This window comes from Wyeomyia smithii, chromosome 2, assembly GCF_029784165.1.
Source record: "Wyeomyia smithii strain HCP4-BCI-WySm-NY-G18 chromosome 2, ASM2978416v1, whole genome shotgun sequence".
Taxonomy (NCBI): Eukaryota; Metazoa; Arthropoda; class Insecta; order Diptera; family Culicidae; genus Wyeomyia; species Wyeomyia smithii.
Window position 1 is genome coordinate 5257090 of NC_073695.1, and position 17975 is coordinate 5275064.

Consider the following 17975-nt stretch of genomic DNA (forward strand, 5'->3'; position numbering starts at 1 on the left):
ACTTTATCTCCGTGTCTCAGACCGTGCTGAATTATCTTTTCGTTCAGTCATGAGCTCGACATCCAGAAAAATTTCATCTCAAAATTTGAAAATTGTCAAACCCCAACCATAACAAGCAACTTACTATATTACTGAAAATGGTCAATCTTTGTTGAAGCGCGAAATTCGATTAATCTGATTAGTCAACGTTTATTTACTAGAAAAAATGACTGACACGCAAGCAGCCGGGTTATCTTTCTTGTGAAAGTATTCTACTTCAACCTTACGGTCGTGGCTTTGCACACAACTCTCCTGTTTTTTTTGTAAGTAAACCATTTAAAAATTTTACATATTAGTTTTTAGTGCCCTCCAACTGCCAATTTTTCATTACTGAAAAAATCGTTCTGGAGCTTTTGAAATAATAAAACAATGAAGAACATTGTTCGTAAGACAGCTACCGCTCTGTGTACCAAATAAAAACATCACACGACGCATTTCTTGCCGTGAAATCTTGCAAACTTGCTGATAAATGAGTGATATAATTTATAGCTTGAAATTGTCTACCGTATCTTTGTACGTAGCCTGATAGGGTTATCTCACACGACCGTGCGTCGGCACAACAGTACTGCTATCAGTCTCACTCAGTGTTGGCATATTATCGTGACAACGATACGCTTAACAAGGAACCTAAGAGTACAATAGTAAATACTAAGGGAGCAGAAGGAGTCATCCGGCTCCGAGAACCTTCGTTTGTAAGACGGCCTACAAACAACGGTCAATTTATTACCTATGAGTAACTGTTATTTTTACAATTGGAATTTGATGAGCACATATATCTACGTGATAGAGGTGAAAATAGCTTGCGTATATTTTAGTAAATTGGCAAATCAAAACATACGACAAAAACTGTTCCTCCCATAAAAAAATAACGTAGGTCAGGTTCCTGTCGAATTTGCTGCAACACTATAAAACCACATGGTTCTTATCAGCATGTGAACCGTTGGTGGTTAACAACACTCGAACCAGAATTAAGTGGTTCGTCGTGGTGCGAAAATCTCGGTAAACAAGTAAACATCTTTTTTGTTATACTCGTAAGTGTAATCTAAGGTCACAAGAGGCCATTCATTGATTCGAATACTCCCAGTGCCTCCGGTAAGAGTCACAGTGCAAGTATATCGAATGTGTTTGTTTGTCTGCTTTTTTTACTTTTTGCTGACGGTTAGAGCTGGGACGCTAGAGTGGGATTAAACATTTTGTTTGAAAGCTTATTTTATCACGTGAATGTATTGTCAGTCAATCAGAGATCGTAATCGCTACTACTCTTTTCTATGTGTTGCAGAGCAGGTAGGCTTGATATTGATCTGAAGTGAAAATTGCAGTCGATTGCGTCAAATCTGCTCCTTTCTGGAATAATGATTACAGACCTATTTTTTCAGCCATTCTTGAGCGTTTGAACGGTTTGAACAGAGTTCGTAACCATTTCCTCTGATACAAAAAAAACTGCACAATTGGTACGTGACAAGTCACTTTGAGAGTGCAATATTAAACAGAAAAATCGTGAAAATATGTCAGAAAACACTTGCGATAAATGTCTTACAAAAATCAACAGTAAATTTGCCGAGCTGGAATCTGTTTTCTCCACCGTAAACGGCTAATGTCTAAAAAATGAACGTTAATGTTCTACTCCGTGCTGGAATCTAGAGATGAATAAGACTTGGTACTGTAGATTACTTGAATTGGTCGGAATGTCACGCTTCAGATTATTGACGCAGACCCGGAGTCATCTATGCATTCCAGGATGATCTATATCGTTGAAGCTTATACGGAATACCGAAGACACTTCGCTAAGCACGAATTGTGCTATCAGTACTTTGTTTAGCTCCTAATCTAACCTGAATCACAAAAAGCGGTTTCATCGACATGGCTTTTATCTGAAGCTCTTTTATCAATCGCGTTTTCAACTTCTTATTTATTTATTTATTTATTTATTTATTTATTTCGTCAAACAAAAGTAGACTACATATGTTTAAAAACTAACTTACATGCTATATGCTATTTATACTAGTGGGAGCAAAAAAAAGAGTTTATACATAATTGAATAATAATTTCTTCACTTGACGGATTATTACAATGAATGTTTTCTATCGATTTAAATTGCGCGTTGAGTTGAAATATTGTTTTAATTTAGTTCTCGACATAGAAAAGTCAATTGCTTCACAGTGTTGGTTATACACTAACATCATTTGATTAATTGGCCCGTATTTAGCATAATTGTTTCGTTGATGATTTAAAGAAAACAAAGTCCGAGTTCGTAAATTTCTAGAAGGTACATAAAGATTGAGTTTTGATAATATTTCGGGTGAATCGACACGTTGAGATACGATATCGTTAACAAATGACATCATTGCAAATTCACGACGGGCTTTTAATGATTGGATGTCAATAAGTCTGCAGCGTTCGTCATATGATGGTAGGGGAAATGACGTCCATCGTAGATTACGAAGTGCATAGAACAGGAATTGTTTTTGCACTGATTCTATTCTGTTTACATGTGTTGCAGAAAACGGAGACCATACAATGCTACAGTATTCTAAAAGTGACCTGACATAGGAATTATAAAGTGTTTTTATTGTGTATGGATCTTGGAAATTATAGCAGAAACAAAACTGAGCATGTTACTAGCATTATTAATAATTGTATTGTAGTGATCAGTGAATGTTAATTTTGAGTCGAGTATGACTCCTAGGTCCCTAACTCGTTCACTTTTCTCTACTACCTGATCTCCTAAGGAAATCATATTGCTTGGCATGTTTCTTTTTCTGCCAAAAGCCATTGAACTACATTTTTTAACGTTTAGCTGAAGAAGGCTTTTTTTACACCAAATGTAAAAATATTTTATCTCGTTACGAAAAATATTTACATCATTAGCGTTTTTAATTTCAATGAAAAGTTTAATATCGTCGGCATAAATAAGATTTTTTACATGTTTTAGAATAAAGGAAATGTCGTTTACAAATAATATAAATAGTAGAGGGCCCAAGTGAGAGCCTTGAGGAACTCCTGAGGTTACCTTAATAGGTTTCGATATTCTACCTTTAAATTTGACTGTTTGTTGACGATCTGTCAAATACGATTCAATCCATTTGAGTAATTGTGGATGAATTCCAATTTTTCGTAACTTGAAGAGAAGCAGGGGTATATCAATGCGAACGAAAGCTTCACTGAAGTCAGTATATAAGGTTTCAACATAATTTCCTTTATCCATTGCGTTCAACGAGAAGTTAATAAACTTGAGTAAGTTAGTTGTTGTTGAGCGCCCTTTGAAAAAACCGTGTTGCGTTGGGGTAATTCTATTTTTTATTTGGTGGAATAACTTTTTGTTTATTATTGCTTCAAAAAGCTTAGGTATACAGGAAAGAATGGCTATGCCTCGATAGTTGCTAATGTCGGTTTTTTTACCAGATTTGAACACAGGCACTAGATATGAGTTTTTCCGGAATTTCGGGAAGCAACCGGATTCCAGCGACATATTGAAAATCAAGAACAGTGGGGAAGTTAGCTCTTTAGCTAAATGTTTCATGAATGCTGGCGGAATTCCGTCTGGTCCCGGACCTTTAGACGCATCCAGAGCTTTTAAAGTATCTTCAATTTCGCGTGCGCTGACATGTTCAATATTGAAATAGTTGGGAAACTCAGGAAAGTTGGTGAAAAATGTATAGTCACGATCAGATTCGGAGAAAGTTGTATAATTTTGTTGAAAAAAATCAGCAAATAGATCAGAGATGTATGCCGGGTTCTCTTCAACTTTGTCATGCAGTTGCATTTTTGAAGGAAAATTTTCAGATTTTAACTTTGATTTAACATATTTGAAAAAAATTTTTGGACAGGATTTGATCTCAAGCTCAGTCTTTAATGTGAACTCTTCAAACGCGTTACTAATGGCATCGTTTAATTCGCCGCAAATGTTAAGATAAGTTGTTAAAGCATCACGATTTTTATGAGTTTTGTATTTTTTATGTGCTTTTTGTTTTTTGTTATTTAAGTTTTTAATTTGTCTATTGTACCAGACTGGGTATTTGGAATTACCATGACGTCTTATTCTTTTCAATGGTATTTCGCTAATAAATAAATCAGATAATATGTTATAAAAATTTTCTATAGCCGAATCGACGTTTCCGTCTTCAAACAATACATCTTGCCAGTTGATACTATTTAGTTTATGTTTTAATTCATCATAGTTTGCTGACTGAAAGTCAAAAACATCTTCGAATTCATATTCGTCAGGTCTTTTATTCACATGCACAAATAAAAAAAACTCTATTGCTGTATGATAAACTTCGTTCTTCCATAATGGTTGTAATGAATTCGTCACACAAAAGTCTTCACTAATGTTGGACATTAACAGATCTAGATAACAATTTTGTCCATTTTTCACATGATTTATTTGATTAAGACCAAGACTAGAGGTTTTATCAAAAAGAAGTTGTAGCGTTTCATTTTCGCCAATAATAGGAAGTAAAATGCTATGGTTATCGATGTCCGGAATAAAATCAATGTTGCGTTGCTTGAAATCACCGTATATGTGGAGTTTTACTTCAGGTAACAGCTTAGATGCAATATTTTCAACAACATGAAGAAACTTTTCAAAGATTTCATTCCGCGCATTATTTGGAGGGAAATAGACAGAGACAAATACGTGTGTCTCTCCTGCTAGTTCTGCTTTCACCCAAACATGTTCGAACTCTTTAAACTGAATGGTGTCGATAAGCACTGAATTAAAGTCTACTGACACCGCAATCAACACACCACCACCGGATTTCATTTCAGATAATTGATAGTTACGGTCATTTCTATAGACATTATATCGGCAACCGAAGACTTCTTCGCTGCGAACACCCTCATCCCAGCTGGTTTCGGTTGCTAAAATAACAGAAAATGAACAGAATAGTACATTTTTTTTGAATTTCGTTAATTTTGTGAGCGCCTCGCATGCGGTTAAAATTTTGGCAATGTACAGAGATCTCGGTAGTGGTGGGGTGTTCGAGTGTAGAAGCTAAAGAATGAGAGTCATTTTTAACAGAAGTGTTTACCAGAGCAGAGCAGGTCGCGTCATTTCCTACATCTCTAGGTTGAACAAAATTATCACCAGCAACGGTCCTCTGATGAGTGAGTCAATTGCGTTGAAGACACGAGTGCCTAGATGAGCACGCAATGCATTGTGAAGTAGGAAGGTGTGCAGGATCGCTGATCATCTGGGGTTGAGAAAGTGAAAACTCGTCGTTCGCCGGGTATGGGTTAAGAGTTTCGCCTCTTTGAAATTGAATCGTAGGAATGAAGTTAGATTGAGGTCTGGAGAATCGGTCTTTCGCTGCTGCAAGAAGCACTCTGTCAGGTGGTAACAGTTGATTTGCATGGAAACGATTAGAGTTGGTGTGTTGTTGATTATTGTAGGATTTGGTGACGTTATTCTGTTGCCTGTTGGCCATGTTATAGTTGGGGCTATTGTTATTATTCCAAAAACTGTTGTTGACGTGACGGTTGTGGTTGGTATATCTACGGTTACTATTGGTGTTGAAGTTGTAGTTGTTTCGATTGGTACTTTGATGGTTATTATAGATATTTCTGTTAAAGTTGAGGTTGCGATTCTGGTTCTGATTGTTGTTGTTATTGTTGAAGTAGTTCTTATTTTTGCGGTTGTTGTTGGAATTGTTATTATTATTGTAGTAATTGCTGTTGTAGTTATTTCTATTGTTATTGACAAAGTTGTTGTTATTATCGTTGTTGTTGTTGTGAATGATATGGTTATGCCTAGGGTTGTTGTTTCTATTGTAATTATTTCGCCTATATCGATTTCGTCTTCTGGCCCTCCGTTTTCTTGCTGTCAGCTTGTTTTTGCTGCTGCATAATACGGTGTAATTTTGTATCGTACGCTGTCCAGTCCTGTTTCCAAACTTTTCTCGAGCCAAGGAAACGCCATCCACTGTTTGGAAGATCATTTGAAGGCTGGCCGGCCATAGTTATTTCCTCTGCCACACTTGGATAGCCAATGCTGTTTTCGATGGGCATCATTCTTGGCGTGTACTCAGAAATTCTGCTGCTAATTATTCGAAATTCTTCCAAGATTTCAGGAACACTACATTGAGTCTTAGAAGTGGCCACATCGATCAAATTTTCATTAACAGCTTCAAGCTGTTCGTCGACTTTATTAGTTATTTCATCAATATGACTGGTCAGCTTATTTGTATTATCTAATAGCACCGATAACTCTTCCTGAGCGGCAACTGTACTACCAGCTACTGATAGATATGTTAACTCACGAGTTCTCCGTAATTATCTTTTTATCTAATTCGAAGATATGCTATCTGATGACAAACCAAATAAGGTTGAATATTATCATATTTCATATTATTTCAACAAAAAAACATCATCATCTTTCAGACATTAGAATAAAATGAGCTAACATAATGGATTTGTGGATTCCAAACTCCAAATAAACCAAACAAATTTCGCTGGTCGTGATGGTTCTGACAGTTGTCTCGTCCATTTTGAAAATTCATTCAGGATATTCCATTACTTACACAGGTTTTCTTTAACATGACAATCAAACAAGCTTGTGCTCAAGTGCGCTTAAAAAGGATTAATTTTATCTTAACAGCAACAGCTCTTTTACAAATAATTTTTCAAAATCATCCGTTTTAAGATATTTTTATATTAAAGAAGTCACTAACTTCCGGTATGTTCGGTGAATAACATAGTAACGTTTGCATTGATAGAAAAAATGGACAAAAATTGCCGATATGTCATGGGTTTACCTTCGCAAGCACTGGAGAAACTACCCATGTAGCAGCATCAATCATAGTAACCCATGAGTCAGCAGAAAAAAATTGACAGCTCTATCAGTCAAGCTCTAACCGTAATGACAAAAGGTGTTTAAAAGTATGCGCGTTCAAAGAACGGTACCGCGTCGCGGGGGATCCGCTCCGGCACCTATATTATCTTACATTTTTATTGGTCAACAATCAGAGCATCAAACGAAAGCCCGGCTTCGGACGGCCGACAACTATGAGCGACATAAATCTCCAAAGGATGCTGAAATAGAAAACCAACAGCAAAGTGACTACATCGCTGCGTGCGCTTAGTCGGCGGTCGGTGCAACCTGCCAAACAGTGAAAAAGTATCTGGTGAACATGGACATACATGTCAGGTTGCGACAGTCCTATGAACTGGTCCCGGAGCTGCAGGCAATGACGCAGCGACAGCGGCTGAATAAGATGGTCAAGTTGATTTTCCCGGCAAATCCCGACGTGGAGGGGGTGATAGACGACGAGATCTATCTGACGTTAGATGGCGATTTGGAACGGCAGTATAAGTTTGTCAAAAACCGCAAAGCTCTAGCGTGTGAGGGAAAGAAGTTGGCATCGCAACACCACCTTCGCGGCTACATTTCGAAATATTTCAAACATTCAAGTTGAAGCCCTAACTATACCAAGAAACATTGTAGAAGATCAAAAACCGGTAAAGTAAACTCTGACAGCGCTAATAATTTCATTCTGCGCCAATTTTATCTCCTAGCCCAGTGTGCATTGTACTCTTCCAGCTTTAGTGACTTTCTGGATACTGGGCTCACCGTAAAGTAGAGCCAGCTCGTGGTTCTTTTTTCGCCTCCATACACCATCCTCACATACTTCGTCGAAGATGGTTCTTAGCTCACGTCGCTCGAAAACGGCCAGTGCTCAAGAGCCCTCCACGAGCTTTGTCCTTGTTTCGTGCCAGTCTTACTAGCACATGGGGCACTCGGCACGCGGGTGAAGTTTATCAGACCTCGTGTGATGTCCGTAGTATAGAAACGTAGTAAGACTATAGTATTCAGATACGATACGTCTGCGGATTTCTCTGCTGCAGTTGTTTTATGACGTTACCAATGATCCGGTACACAAATTCGTCAACCACCTCGAACTCATCGATCACTCGATCACTGCGCTACTGCCTATCTGTCTTCTGCTTCACGTTTCACTTTCGTTACTGTTCAGTGACCGCCTGGAACGTCCTTCCGACAAGGTCCACGTTGTCAGCGAAGTAGATGAACTGGCTGCATTTATTGAAGATCGTGCCCCGCATGTGAAAGGCCGCACTTTTCATAACACCTCCAAGCGCAATATTGAACAGGAGGCAGGAAAGAGCGTCGCCTTGTCGAAGTCCCTTACGTGTTTCAAACAGGCTTGATAACGCACTTGAAATCTTCACACAGCACTGTACCCCTTGATCGGTCTTGTAAGTTTCGCAGGAAAACCATTTTCTTCCACAATTCTCCACAGCTCTACACGGTCGATAGTATCGTAAGCGGTTTTCAAATCGATAAAAAGGTTGTGCGTGGGCAGTTGATGTTCGTGACATTTTAGGAGGATCTACTGCAACGAGAAAGTTGGGCTTGATTACTTTTACAAACCTTCTTGCTTGCGATGAGAGACGGCGAAAGATTATCTTCCGATTTGTCGCCCTCCTTGTATATTGCGCATATTACTTCCTCCTTCCACTCTCCCGGTAAGTATTCGTATACAAGATCCTGACTATCAGCTGGTGCAAAAAAAAAGCCAACCTATCTAGGCGCAGCATGATAAGCTTTGCTGTAATGCCATCTTTTCCTGCTAATTTGTTGTTCTTGAGCTGCTTGATAGTATCCTTAACTTCACTTATCGTGGGGGGCGGTATGTATCTCTCATTCACTGTGCTGACGAATTCGTTCCTCCTACAGCCGTGGTCCTCTGCCTCTGCGTCATTCAGGTGTTCATTGTAGTGCTGCTTCGACGTGTCGATCACCTCACGATCATCCGCCAGAATGCCAATGACACAAAGCCTACGCAGGATGCGTTCAGTTTCTTGTAGAATTTACGTGTTTCCTGAGAACGACTGCATCGTTTCATTCGTGCTTCATTTCCTAACACTCCAGCTCTTCCAGGTGACGCTTTTTATCCCGAAAAAATATGGGTATGCAGTCTTCGTTTCTGTTTATATCGCATCACATTTTAAGCAATCCCTTGCTGCAGCATCAATACCTGCGTTGCTTTCTTCTCGTCTAGAATCGTCTGACACTATTCGTCAAACTAGCCATTATGTCGATTTCTTTTGACGAACCCAATAGCTGCACTGTTTACGACTATGGCCTTTGGATGGTAGCAGATGTTGTTGACAACCGGAAGTCTTTGGTGCATTTTGACCATCAGGAAATAGTGATCAGAATCGACGTTTGTGGCTCGATTTCGGACGTCCAAGGAGTGCCTTCCGTAAATCAAAACGTGATCGATTTACGATTCTGTCTCTTGTGGTAATCTCCAGGTGTACCGATATGGGTGGAAGTAGGTACTACGTATGGCCAAGTTCTTGGGGTGGTGGTAAAGTCAATGAGCCGGCGGCCGTTTTTGTTCGTGAGCCGGTGAACACTGAACTCCACAATATCCAGTCTAAATTCCATCTCTTGGCCGACCTAAGCGTTGAGATCTCCGGGAGAATTTTGATATAATGATTTAGGCAGCTATTGTATGCACGCTCCAGCTGCGCGTAAAAGGCGTGTTTACAGTCATCGTTACTTCCTTGGTGAGGGCTGTGCACGTTGATGATGCTAATGCGGGAGAAACGGCCTCAAATCCCCAACCTACACAATCTGTTGTCGATTGGCCCAATCATGCGCTCCTGCATTTTTCCCATCAAAATGAAAGCTGTGCCCAACTCCGGTCCGTTTTAACATTATTCGTTCCTGGACAGATTACTGTCAGTTGCTTAGGGTAGTAAGTCTAACACATCCACAAAGTTTCCTTGAATTCTGAGAGGGTGCTGCCAACATCTGGTGGAGTTGGTACGAAATCGGTCTGATCGGACAAATCAGAAGGATTCTATAATGGGCTTTTTCCTCATAACAACATCGAGTAGTTTTGCTTGGAAAACGGCTGGCCTATCAACTCTCAGTGTTCAAGGCGTTATATAAAGCTCAACATTTTAGAGAAACTAGTGAAAGGAAATTCACAGAGGCGTCTCGTCCACCTGTTCAACCTGTTCATAGGACAGGTAGACAATTTCAGAACAATTACTCGAATTATTTCTCATTTGTAGCATGGATCTGACATCATTAAGTTTTCTTGTAACCTTAATGTTATTTCGAACATTCGAACATTTTTTTGATTTTCAATTTATTTCCACCAATTTCAATTTCTATTTATTTCTCCACCGTGAAGAATATAACCTGGCTAAACTCACTCTACACTACTCAACCCACCCGCAACACAGCTCACCCGTAATACAACACAACACAACGAGATGAGCAGTAATGACTACCGTTTGTTCAAATCATTTATCTGAACTAGCATTCATTCAAACACTTCTCTGCATTTTCAAGTACTATAGCGTACGCAGCCAGTTATGTACATAAAGCGTGCACCACTACTAATGCGCAGCCTTGCGTAAAAATGACATTTGCGGTTCAAAAATTATGTTGAACCAAGCCAATGGAAACGATACCGCCGACGCCGACCCCCACGCCCACCATTCTTTGATGTTCGTTCATTGAAATTTGAGAGAGGCCGCGAGAGTACACAGCTCTCAACGCTCAAGCGAGCGTCAGGTCGATGCAAAGCCGAGAGTGCAGCGAAGGGTTTTCATGTATTTCCTCATTGATGACATTATTCTTCACGTGAGAAAAAAAGTGTCGCGCAGCGCTGAGTGCGATACAAATGAAAAATCGAACAAATTCATTCATGGTTATTGTAGATGTAGTGGTGTTTTTTCGTTGATGTGTGGTTTCGATTCAAGCCATTTTTCTCGATGTTGTTCATTCAATAACTTGAACCATAGTATGGTAACTAGAATGGTATAGTACATGTTTGACTGCTCACGTTACGGTGGCTTTTGATTTGTTTGTGACGGCTAAGACTACCATTGCTCCATCTTTCAAATTTCTGTTGCTTTCTTGTGTGAAATTTCAATCTCGTTTAAGGAACGATACGTGGTGAGTAAAGTTTAATTACTTCATATATTTCAATTAACCATCACAAACTACCATATACCTACTGGAGATTGTTTGCGTGGATTTCCAGATGGACAACGTTATGGATCATTGCATTATTGAGCAAATGCTAAAGCGCCCGTTTGCCGCCAGAACCATGGAAGAAAAAGTTAAAGTTATTGGACGTCCGGTTCCTCGTCCACCTATGGAACAAATAAAATCCACGTATAAGTTGAAGGGGAAAATTATGTCCCGCAACTTTAATGTGTCATCGTATGACCAGCAATGGCTGTGTGGATCGGCGAAATTAAATAAACTTTTCTGCTGGCCATGTTTGCTTTTCCGTAGCGCCAATGAAAAAAATGTTTGGAGCAAGGAAGGATATAGTGATCTGAATCACCTTTCTGCGTCAATTAAAACGCATTCGAGCTCTAAAGATCACATAAATAATTCACTTGCCTTATCGATGTTCGGGCAAATGAGGATAGACGAAGCACTTGACCATAGCCGGCAGATCACCCGCAATAAGCATAACGAAGAAGTAACGAAAAACCGGAAGGGTATGCGAACTTTAATTGAGATCATCTGTTTCCTTGGCACTCACGGTCTCGCCTTTCGCGGACATTATGAATGTTCCGATTCCACGAACAGAGGAAATTATAAAGACCTCTGCACGTTGATCGCCGCCAGGGATCCAGCATTCCAGGACTTTATAAATAATAAAGTTTTCAGCGGAACGTCGGGAGGAATCCAGAACGAGCTTATAGAATGCATTGAAGGCTACATGCTTCAAACAATTAAAAGAGAAGTTCTTGATGCTGAGTTCGTGTCCATTATGATGGATGAATCAACAGATTCGGCTCGGTTATCGCAACTATCTTGTACTCTGCGCTACTTACGGCCCGATGGTAAGAAATATTCATAAAATATATTTTGCAAATATGTTAACAAATAGTTGATTTTTTTTCAATTCAACGAGGCTCAAACATTTTTTTGTTCATTAAAATTTTAGGAACACCAGTTGAAAGGCTCGTTAGATTGGCAGACGTTAGCAGTGACAAAACCGCCACTGCGTTGGCCGGACACGTTGATGAAATAGCAGCGTATTTTGGTCTTGATGGTGACAAAGTTGTAGCTCAGAGCTATGATGGAGCTGCTGTAATGTCCGGGGACAAATCTGGAGTGCAAACATTGGTGAAGCAACGGTTTCCAAAAGCTGGATATATCCACTGCCGCGCACATGTGCTTAATTTGGTGCTACTTCACTCGTGCACAAATAACAAGAAATCAGCAAGGTTTTTCAACACGATCTCATCACTCGCGGCATTTTTCTCGCAGTCACCTAAACGCAGCGAGACATTAAAGCAATTTATGGAGACCCACATACCAAATGTTTGCAAGACCAAATGGTCGTATAATTCGCGTATGATCAAAATAATTGATTCGAATTATGCAGCGATTAATGAATGTTTAGGTGAGATTTATCTTGGCGACAGTGTCTTTGATGCTGAAACTTGTACTACAGCCAGAGGTCTTCACGCATTCATGCTTGAATTCGATACCGTATTCTTGCTCAAACTTTTTGCTAATATTTTTGCACATACAGATGTTCTGTATCAAATTTTACAAACAAAAGAATTGGACGTAGTAGAATGTTTACGTAACGTCAAGGCTTGCCTCGCTTCTATCGAAGAGCTCAAAGCAGAGCATCATTTCTACAGAACGCTTAATGATGCAATTGATGTTTCTGGCGAAACGGTCACTGATAGCAACGGTATCAATTATCGTCCCATAAATATATTGTATTTAATTTCGTTTATCCTTGGACAAAACCTGCATCAAACTTTCTCCGAAACGCTTCGGCTGGCCAGAATGATACTGACATTGCCTAATACAACGGCGTCCATCGAACGAACGTTTTCGGTTCTCCGACGGATAAAAAATTATTTGCGGTCTAAATCGGGCCAGAATCGATTATTTGGTATTATGATGATGGCTGTGGAGAAAGATTTACTCCATGAGATGATGCTGACGCCATTATTTTACGACGATATTATCGACAAGTTTGCGTTAAAAGTAAACCGAAGGATTCCTTTGTTAAATAAATAAATGTTGATAAATAAAACTTTTAAAATCTGTTATCGCAATACTGTTGTTTTAATGTTGCAAATGTCGATTGAACAGGTGGCCCACTTGGCCACGCGTCGCCTCTGGAAATTCATCTTGAGCAAACGATTACTTCAATTCGTACACTATACCTTTATTATGTACCTACTGTTTTTTTCCTCGCTTATAAATTTGGTTGAATAATCATTAAGAAAAAATAATTCAGACCCCTCCGATAAAATCTCAGACTTAGCCGTATAATTGCGGAAGTGATCATTTTTTAAATCGGTGGGCCTTGAATAGAATTAAATTTTCATGCAACAGAGGGTTTATTGCTTTCTATGAAGACTTGATGTTATGACCTTAAATGTTCTTGAAAGAAAATAATTTTAATTTTTTTTTTAATTTTCCCTAGTGCGGTGATGTGCTCATGAAATTACAGTCAGTCATCAAACTTATCTATCGTTTTCCAATATTTTTCTGTTGTTTTTAAACTTTTTCTCAGCGAAAAATTAAAAATCTAAGCTTCGAATTATAATACATTTCGATTTTAGGCACATTTCAGAATTTTTAATGTGCCTAAAATCAAGCTATTTCTGTGGACTGCCATGACTTAGATAGTTTTCCTGATCCGCCATTCCCAAAAAACATATTAAATGCGACAAAAAGCACGCACAATACACACTGGGCTGATGATCCAAGAAATTGTTAGTTCTCGAAAACACATGTTTTTTGAATAGAAACGAAAAAATATCAAACCCAATCCGGAGAAAGAATTGTGAGAGTTCTCGAATCACACACCCAATAAAAAGTGATATTTCTTGGAAGTAACTCTGCTCGGAAGAATGGAAAATTGGGATCAAAACATTTTTTGACAATTTGTGTTTAAACAATTGAGAGCCTAATAGCAGCAACCAATGCTATAAGGCTTTCAATCGCAAGCGTTTCCAATACAAACTCACACTGTTAGGAAAGGTTTACGAGGACTTTGATTCCATAAGCACTGGCAACCAAAAAAGCGCATATATTTTTTTGTTTGCTTTAAATTTGATGCTTTCTGGAAGTTTAATGATAAACAGCTCCATGTAAACCACAGTTCAGTGGTTTGAGGCGGATCAGACTATCGCAATCTGATCAATGCAGCACTGCATGTAAAAAATGTCATTCCCTATTTTGCTAATGGTAAAATAATTGTAAATATTACAATAGCTTTTAACTCGCAATTTTCCTCACTTGCATGCTAACTTTATGCAGTCATCGATTTTTCTCGCAAGCACCACTTCACGTAAGAGAGATACAGAGCACAGACGAGAAATAAAATGCAGAGTGAAGCTCAGTCAAAAAATCAGCACAAATTGTTCAGAATAGCTGACGACTAGGTCAACATTTCTATTCTCATTCGTTTGCTTGATTTTAAAACAAAAAATACTCCGAAAACTTTTATTTACTGTCTTGCTCCATACAAAATGGAGCTTTTTCGATAACAAAAAGGAAAACAGATGTTTTCCCTAAAATGTTTATTGAATATGACCAGATCTATAAATGAACTATATATCAAATCAATTTTCTCGGCAAAAGGTAATTATTGGCAATTGATTTAGCCATTCTAACTCAAATCAATTTTCGACAATTTCATATGCGAACGTTGGGGACTGAACGTTAGAAAAATTGATATTGTGACACCAGCGGCTCTCCCACACTGAGCAATGAAAGATGTGTACGTACAAAAATTCGAATTTTTCTTTTCAATTTTGACAACTCATGATGACTGTACAGCTTACTTACTTATCATTATCTACTACTTAGCGTGTGATGTAAACAGCACCAGCTGGTGCGGGAAATTTTACTTATTCCTACTGTGCGGCACCTACTGGAACGTGAATGACAGACGTTCGATAAGCGATCAGTGCCATGTGTAATTCTTAGAAAATCAAGCGCAGAATACTTCGAACAATGACAAGGCAGGTCAAATAAGACAATAGTTAAAATGGAAGAAATTCCACTACACACGTTCAACTCTTTGCTATCTAATTTTACCTCAAAACGTGATTACTTGGCCGCAGCTTTTGCCCGAAAATAGTACTTACTTCACAGATACAATCGCACAAACAGGTGTGCAATAGTGCATGTATGCAAGCATATGCAGTTTCAGCTAAAATCGCCCACTTAATGCTACGCATGAATCAACCGAAAAGTCTACTTGTTTAGTTATAAAAGCAGCTTCTAAGTACATTTCCACTCGAGACTCCAAATTTCAACGATTTTCCAAATATTGTGAAATTAGCGAAAGGGACGATATGCAGCAATGAATTCATCAGTAGCCGGTTGGGGCCGGAAAACGCTGAACTAAACTCAAACAGCCTCACTGCAATGATATATTACGCGCGAGAGATTTGGATTCTGCGCAGCAAAGCTGCTGGTGCACATTACGACACACAGATGGACTAATCATGGCGGAGAAAAGTATCGGTTTGTTTACAAAGTATTCCGCCGTGGCAAGGGCAAAAATCCCTCTGCACGATGAGATATGGGTATGGTGTGAACTGGTTTAGAAGATAATTTTGATCAGTGATTAATAGTTGTAAATTAGTTTGATACTACTAATCTACCTGCTTCGGAACCGATCTGTGGAACCACTACAAAGCCGTTCAACGCTAAGTATGTGTCACTACATCTCACGTCGTGAGATTATGTATGGGAGCGAAACCAGTAAAACACACCGGTTGAAACTATCGATCTATACTATGAAGCGAAATGTTCACTTGTCGTGCTCGATCTCTGGTCAGTGCAACGCGAGCTGAATATCAAGTTGCAATGAATAATTATGAACAGAAAGACTACTGTAGATATTTAAATTAAACGATTCTTCCCGTTCGTGATTAGACAATACTTGCATGATGAGCTGGCTAAAGTGAAATTATTGACTCCGGCTTTTTTTACGTTGCCAATGTGATAATTTTCATGATGCGCTTGTAACCTAAGTACTGTTCTTCCAAACCAACAAGAAATATCACCAATTCCACGAATGTGTAGCTGAAAGCAATTTCTAGTATGATCCTCATTTCCATCGTGAAATCCGTGTATCATAACATTTAAATTTTGTGCCTCAATATTGGAATGGCACAAAATGTAATTCCAATGAACAAATCTCTGTCGACGATTGATCATCATCACCTCACAAACCAGTCTCGAACCCAATTAGCCTTGTGTTGTATAATAAATTTCATAAGACTACTTGGAAAACACAGTGCGCTCACAACGGAAGAACGAAAGTAAAACTAATATATTTTTTCGTTCGAATAATTCTAAACCCTGTTCTGGAATCGGTTTATAGTGGTTTACTACAGCCCTTCGATCCCATTTGAAATAATAAGACCAAACTCTTACTCAACAATGCTTACTAGAAGAGGAATTCTAAACTCATAATACAACCCAGAATATGAATGATGATGATGATTACCTTTTTTTCATATTATGTAAGGTTATCAAACAGCGTTCTTTGGTTTTTCACACAAAAAAAGGCTTCTTTTCTCAAGCCAAACAAAAATCACATCGAAAAGATGAATGCAGTTGTTCCAAGTTATTTTGACGGTGTCAAAACCCCAGAACAACAGAAACAAAATTTACAAAAAGTAAATTGAAAAAACCCAAGCGAAATAAGGTAGTTGCACAGTGCATATGTATTAGTCATCTGTTAGGCAAGGTGACATCTCTATATGATTAATTCGGATCGGCACGTATCCCTCGCGTAAAAAACGACTTTAGTGTATTACATTTTTCGTTGTTGCACAACGAACGCCATAAGTTTAGAATCGCTTCACCGCGCAGAGCAACATCCAGTTTGAATATTTCAGCATCCCGAAAAGTTTTTCATCTCTTAAAATGGGCGGATTTATAAAATTGTATCTTATGATTTTGACAACCTAGAGAGTTGTGGTCTGCAACAAATTTGCTCAGGAAGTCGAGGGCCTGTCGTCGGCGAGCAGTATGATTCGGAATTCAACCACTGCGAGGCCGTATTATGTATTGAGTTTTGAGTATTTTGAACTTCATTCATCTCAAGAATCCGGTCTTCAGAAATCTTGTTCAGAAAGGGATTTTGGTTTTCGGACAGTTTGGTAGGAAATAAGACCACTACGTGGCGCTAGTGTGCGTTTGGTTTTGAGTATGAGTTGAGTTTGAACTAAATTTATCTCGAGAATCCAACTACGTTGAGCGTGGCAGTATCCAACAACTTAAGTTGTTCTGTTAGAAGTATTGCGTTCACACTAGCACCACGTAGCTAAACTGTCTAGCAACTAGAAACTCTTGACGCTATAAACAACCTTGGTAAGAACCACAGCTTTCTAGAGGTCAGAATCGTGAAATAAGTTAAGGTCAAAATACGAAAAAATTGTGCGCACACAAGTGCTACAAAGCGGTGGAATTCCGAACAAAACTGAATAATCTTTTGACCTTCTGACAACTGTGCTGGAGACAGTAACTTTCTAGAAAGTCGGAATTGTGAGGTAAGTTAAGGTCAAAGTACGATGAATTTAGCGCTCCCAAGCACCACGTAGCGATGGCTTTTCGCACTGAACTGTTAATCATGCAGAAACCTTTGACCTTCTGAACAAGTTTGCTGAAGACCGCAACTTTCCAGGTCGTCAGAAAAACGAGATGTGCTGCATTATTAAAAACTTTGTGAAGCGATTTTAATCCTACGGTGAGTAATGTATGCTTGACATTGTTTAAAGGTTTTGAAAAGTTTGAAACTTGCTGAATTTCCAGAACGTCATGTTTGGGTTTTGTTTCGATTTTGTTCGGAGAAAATATTGATCTATATTTATTTTTTACGTCTGTGAAGTAGTAAATTCTGCAAATTTCTATATCGCTACGAATTAATATCCAGAAATAA

General features: G+C 38.8%; 2 protein-coding genes across 2 annotated transcripts in view; one reads left to right on the forward strand and one right to left on the reverse strand.

The window, feature by feature from the left end:
• Positions 1-17975, reverse strand: part of LOC129723337 (mitoferrin) — a 29604-nt gene that overhangs the window by 3713 nt on the left and 7916 nt on the right. The window lies entirely within an intron of this gene.
• On the forward strand, positions 11451-12335 carry LOC129725399 (zinc finger MYM-type protein 1-like). Its single transcript, XM_055681186.1, has 3 exons — positions 11451-11880; positions 11985-12267; positions 12311-12335. The coding sequence occupies exons 1-3, from the start codon at positions 11451-11453 to the stop codon at positions 12333-12335; spliced, it is 738 nt and encodes a 245-aa protein (XP_055537161.1).

What these genes read in the sequence shown, in the direction of transcription:
- LOC129725399 (XM_055681186.1), top strand. Translation starts at nt 11,451, where the DNA reads ATGAGGATAGACGAAGCACTTGACCATAGCCGGCAGATCACCCGCAAT. An exon ending in GCGCTACTTACGGCCCGATG is followed by an intron (nt 11,881 to 11,984) that starts GTAAGAAATATT and finishes TTAAAATTTTAG; the next exon opens with GAACACCAGTTGAAAGGCTC. An exon ending in AATAACAAGAAATCAGCAAG is followed by an intron (nt 12,268 to 12,310) that starts GTTTTTCAACAC and finishes TTTTTCTCGCAG; the next exon opens with TCACCTAAACGCAGCGAGAC.